The sequence below is a fragment of the Zea mays genome, chromosome 1 (genome assembly GCF_902167145.1).
Source record: "Zea mays cultivar B73 chromosome 1, Zm-B73-REFERENCE-NAM-5.0, whole genome shotgun sequence".
Taxonomy (NCBI): Eukaryota; Viridiplantae; Streptophyta; class Magnoliopsida; order Poales; family Poaceae; genus Zea; species Zea mays.
This window is the reverse complement of record NC_050096.1, coordinates 234,630,426-234,636,238: the sequence shown is the minus strand read 5'-3', so window position 1 is coordinate 234,636,238 and position 5,813 is coordinate 234,630,426. Positions and strand designations below refer to the sequence as shown.

Below are 5,813 nucleotides of genomic sequence, written 5' to 3'. Positions count from 1 at the left end.
ACATGTATCTTGACGAAGACACAATGTCTTAGCTGTTAGCTCTATGTTCGAGACATGAGACTAGCTGATTGGTCACTTTAATTTATTGAATACTCTGATTAGTACAATGAATATCATAAGACACATATTTTAGACATGACCACTGTATTATGTTGTGTTTTAGTTATATCTTATATTTGGAATACCGTGTAGCAGTGTCTAGATTGTACATGCCCTTACATAGTTTTCAGTTCCTTTTTGAACTTTCTAGATCCACCACAAACCTCAAACTACGTGTCACGGCCGACCTCACGCTAGCTTAGATTGGCCCCCCTTTGATATCACCGCTGTAAAACATTAGCGACACCATCAAATCCAAAAGCATCGTTTTTACAGCGCACTTGTCCTGGTATCGCCTACTATATATCGAGTGTAGCGGAAGAGTATCGTACTTCTCTAAGTACGAAAAGGATCCGTTATCGCAGTCGTCCTCAGCCACAAACAAGAGGCGCGATTTGACAAACGTGCATGCTCGGCGCCCACTTATTTAAGCTGCTCAATGCCCACAGCTAGCTGAAGCGCAACTAGTGCACGGCTAGCAAGGTCATCTAGCTAGCTAGCAAGCCAGCCAAAAAGCCGGGACTCGCAGCGATATATAATGGCGACGAGCACCAAGCTCGCGTTCCTGGCCGTCGCCGTCCTGCTTCTGCAGGCGGCGTGGTGCGGCTTGGCCCGGCACCACCACCACCACGGCGGCCACCACGACCCGGACCCGTGCGGGGACAGCTCGGCGCTGCTGCGGCACAGGGACCACCGCTGCACGTCCCCGGCCGACGGCGGCACCGCGGCGGTGATGACAGTGAACGGCTTCGAGAAGGGGCAGGACGGGGGCGGCCCCGCGGCGTGCGACGGGCACTACCACAGCAACGGGGACCTGATCACGGCGCTGTCCACGAGGTGGTACGCCGGCGGGAGGCGGTGCCACAAGCCGATCCGCATCACGAGCACGCACACCGGGCGCTCCGTGGTTGCCCGGGTCGTCGACGAGTGCGACTCCCGCCACGGCTGCAAGGACAACATCGTCGACACGTCCAAGGCCGTCTGGGACGCGCTCGGCCTCGACACCAACGTCGGCGAGGTCCCCGTCACCTGGTCCGACGCCTAATAATCGAATGCGTGCGTGCGTGCGTGCATGGCCGTACGTCGTCTCGGCCGGGCAAGGACCAAGGATGTGTGTGTGTGCCACGCGTGTCCGAGGGATCGGATGTGCTGTTGTGTCTGTGTCTGTGTCTGTGTGTGTCACGCACCCTGCTGTGCGGACGGCCGACTCAAGTCTGTGACTGTTCTACTGTTCCTGATCGATGGAGACGGAACAACGCTTTGTTGTCGTTGATGTGCGTCGTTAGCCACTCTCGAGGCAGACTCCCTAGTAGAGTGGCAGAATAAAACTGTTGTTGCAAGCGGTACTTGCAAACTTTTCGTTCCGCGCGTTGCCGATCTGTTGTCGTTTTGTTTTGAAGTGGCGTACGTGTGTTCGTCACTGCATATTGTCTGATGGGTAGTCAAATGGCGATCACTTGAGAATCAGCTGGGATCTGTTTGCCAACCATTGAGTTGCCAACAGTGAAAACAAAACAGCCGACACTCAAGAATGAGGCGGGCCACTACTAGAATCCGACTCTTTGCTAAGTGCCTAGCTCTTTGACGAGAACTATTTATCAGACACTCGTCAAGACATACTTCACCTATTGCTAATCTTGGCATAGAACGACACTCGATAAAGAGGGTTTTTGTCGAGAGTCAAACTCTCGACATAAAAAGTCTATCGGCAAAGTCTTCTTTGTCGAGAACCAAGTACTCGGCAAAAAAAGGCTCTCGGCAAAACGCCGTCAGCTGACGGCCGTTGGCTTTATCAAGTGTTTCCATCAGACACTCGATAAAATACCTTCTTTACCGAGTGATTTAGGAAAGTGCAGACTTTTTTTTTTTGCCAACAGTCACAATCGACAAATACTTCACCAAGTATTTTCCAGGAGCACTCGACAAATCAGCTGTGTCCAAGTGACCGGCCCGTGTTGTTTGCTCTATCAGTTGGTCGACACTCGACGGTACACACAAACACTTCCACTCCACATGAGATACTACAGTATATACTATGGACTACTAAATAAAAGTAAAATCATTCACATTTTTACCGCCATATAAATTGGACCAGTCCACACTAACACATTATATTTCTTACCTCGAGCGTACCATTATATTTGTAGGTTGTCATCATTGACACGGAAAACATAGCTTAGTTCTGTCCGTAAACTACACTCATCGACAAGTATGTCAAACTTTTAATTTTGCGCTAATCCTGACCACTTGTCTTTTCCCCTCCTTGTCATGTTAGCCAGCAGTTGTAACACAAGTCCGGCGAGCCTCCGGCAGTGGATTACTTACATGTCTAATTTAAACTTAAATTCTTGGACTTAAATTAAACTACGGTTAGAAAAATCATAAATGCATGTACAACCTCATTTAATATATGGTCTCTTGAGGAGTTTCTAGGAAGTTTGTTGAAAAAAAGAGAGACGTACACTTTACGAAGAGTCCGTCTCTATACAATTCTTCATACATATTGTCTCTTAACTGCATTTATGATCCAGAGGCTTAGGATTATATTAAACAGTACCTTAGATGTCGCTTGTACTTGAAAAACTGATTGGGAAGTCTTAGGGTTGTACATGCCCTAAATTACTCCGTCCACCAAGATGTGCATTTAACTTTATTAGAGCATCTCCAATAGTTTCTAATATTTCTACCCCAATATTTCTATATTGTGCTTTTCCCAAAAGTCTAAAAGCCCCCCCAACACACACCTTCAACAACACCTTAAAAATACCTCAACGTCCAGTCCATCTAGCTCGGTGCGTCCAGAGCTAGGGCAGGTCGGCGTTGGCGGTGCGTGTCCGAAGCCGGGGCAGGTCGGCATCACCTGCGCCCGTTCGGAGCAGGTGAGGGAGACTGGCGTCGACGCGTGTCCAGAGCATAGGTGGCAGTAGGTCTGGAAACGAGCCGAGCTGAGCCAGCTCAGCTCGGTGGAATATCGGTCACTTCGCGAGCTCGGTAATAAGGCTCGTCTCGCGAACCTGTACACCTAAATACTCAACAACAGTAATTACAGTCATTAGCTCAAATTTGAAGCATAATATGTTCCATATAATAAAAAATTATATCCCTGCACTCTAGTTTCTTGTGAGTTGTGACCAAAACAACACACTGGTCACTGATCTAGATGACTGTACACTAGTAAACAAACTGACAAAGTGATAACTGATAGCTGCAGTAGTTTTGGCTGAGCCTCGAGACGGCTCGCGAGCCTCACCGAGCCGGCTCGCCTCGGCTCGTTAGTATAGCGAGCTGTGGAATTAGGCTCGGCTCGGGCTCGTTTAGGCTCGCGAGCCTCACCGAGCCGAGCCTGATCGAGCCCGAGCCGGCTCGCGAGCCTCGAGCTTTTTTTCCAGCCCTAGGTGGGAGGGCATCGGCTACACGCGCATGGAGCGATAGCGACACAACGATGGTGGGGGTGTCTGGATTGGGGCCTCGACACCGGTGGTGGTGACGCAAGCATATTCTAGAATGGCACGCATCGCTTCTGGAAGCAGGAAATGAAAATAACACATATAGGGGCAGCGGTGAGTCGACCCCAAATCTGTACCACGAGGATCTGGTTTTGGGACACCGAATGAATTGGGAGCATGGATCAGGAGTTGTAAGAGCATCTCCAACAAATTCCAAAATTATTTATCCCAATACATGAGCATTGGGAGTTCCCTAAGATTTAAATTCCTGAAAAAAGTGTCAATACTTCAACAGCTCCCAATATTTTCGAAGTGTCAATGCTTCATGTGTTGGCGCAAGCTTCAGGCGTGATCTGCTCCTCGCCTTGGTGCGATGAAGAAGTGCATGCCAGGGTCATATGCAAAACTTGTCATGGACTTGCAAATTTTGGAAAGCCATTACCTCGAAATCATCAACCGTCGCAGATGAATTTTGTGTCACCGTCACCAAAGAAGCTTTTGTCGGTGATTCACCATTTGCGGGATACATCGATGTTGATTTTTCGGTGATTCACCATTTGCAGCAGCCGCCTCAAGAGGGTGTCGTCCTCCACAACCCACGCGAAATCAAGGCAGCAGGTTCTGCCGGAGGCGCGAAACAGAAAATAGCGTGGCAATAAGAAAACCGGTAGGTGATTGGGAGCTCAGTGCACGGCGAAGGTTTGCGCCGCGGATGAGGTGATTTTCGCCTGCGAGAAATTTGGGAGCACAACTAGGGAACGGTTGGAGGATTATTTTTCTTTTCCCCCCTAAAATAAGATTGGGACAAAGGTTTATAGGAGTTATTGGAGATGCTCTTAGACTATATTTTTTCACCTTTGCCCCTAAATTATTGTTTTGAGAGTATCAATTAGGAGTTGTTGGAGATGCTCTTATGTGCTCTAACTTAACGTCATCCTAAAAAACGGTTAGCAACCTATAGAAAATCCTATTAACAAGTGTATATTTAAGAGTATCTCTAAGAGACTATCTAAATAGCTTGTCAAACTAAATTTTAGCTACTTAATAGCATAATAGCTCTCCAACAGACTAGCCATTAACTTGCTAAGCTATCTGGCTCTCTAAATTAACTCCCCCATTAGCCAAATTTGGCTAGCAACTCTCGCTAGCCAAGCTAACTTACATGTTGGAGAGTCTGTTGGAATGTGATGTTATATATAGAGTTTAATATTTATGGAAAGACAAATAAAGAGTCAAATAGAGAGTTAAAAATAAAGAGTCTCTTGGAGATGCTCTAATCTAGAAAGGTAAATACTACGAACGCAAAGCATAAGTGAAAGCAATAAGCGAGTAACTAAAGTTATAGAGAGTAGACTCTCTGAGACTCGACGATATGTCATGTGGTATCAATTGCCAAACCATAACCCATAATCTATATTGGGCTCCACAGAAGTATGTTCTCGATACCCCGGTTATAGTGTTGGATTTGCCACATAAGGCATCTAGTAACTGAGAATTTAGTATCGTGAGTCACAAAGTTTCACCACTACTGCTTAGCTCTTTCGATCATCTTGATGTTGTGTACACTATAACTAAGATGTGTATTCTTACCCCCTAGGCACATTAATATGAGGTCGCTCCACAGTGAGAAAGCAGGATCACCATCTGGAAGGCCACCATGCTTTAATTCGAAGGTTATGAAGACCTCAAGTGCTCTAGCTCACCAATATAAAATATTGCAATATCCCAATCTCTCAAACCACCCAGCAAGGCGTGGGTTCGAACCCCATCCTGCATCGTTTCTTATAAAATTTTAAGCTGATTTAACCAAATGACCCGACAGGCTAACAAGTCGGCGTGCCGTGCATGGGTCGGAGCTGCGGCCCGCGGGCGTCGGGCCTAGCGGGCCCGTGCTGGGCCACCCGTTTGTTCATCTACATGCGGAGGTGTGGTTTAACACGTAGAGGTTGGTTGCGCGGAGGGGACAGACGTGCAACAGGTTAATTTAAAATAGATGTAAGATGTTATTTGTAAAAAGATGACGCAATCGTTGAAACTGGTGCTTTAATATAGTAGAGATAGAGATTTAATAGTCCATAGTATATACTAGTATCTCATGTGGAGTGGAAGTGTTTGTGTGTACTGTTGAGTGTCGACCAACTGATAGAGCCAACAACTCGGGCTTGCCATTACCAGACATAAATGATTTGCCGAGTGCTTCTGGAAAATACTTGAAGAAGCATTTATCGAGTGTGACTCTCGATAAAGAAGTCTGCACTTCCCTAAACC

The 5,813-nt window shown here is 47.0% G+C and overlaps 1 protein-coding gene across 1 annotated transcript; it reads left to right on the top strand.

The window, feature by feature from the left end:
• The first annotated feature begins 576 nt into the window (after positions 1 to 576).
• Positions 577 to 1,463, top strand: LOC103643431 (putative ripening-related protein 6). The gene has a single exon (XM_008666604.4). It carries the CDS (start codon positions 638 to 640, stop codon positions 1,142 to 1,144), a length of 507 nt encoding a protein of 168 aa, XP_008664826.1. The 5' UTR covers positions 577 to 637; the 3' UTR covers positions 1,145 to 1,463.
• Positions 1,464 to 5,813: the final 4,350 nt, after the last annotated feature.

Coding starts and splice junctions, on each gene's coding strand:
- LOC103643431 (XM_008666604.4), top strand. CDS start 638: ATGGCGACGAGCACCAAGCTCGCGTTCCTGGCCGTCGCCGTCCTGCTT.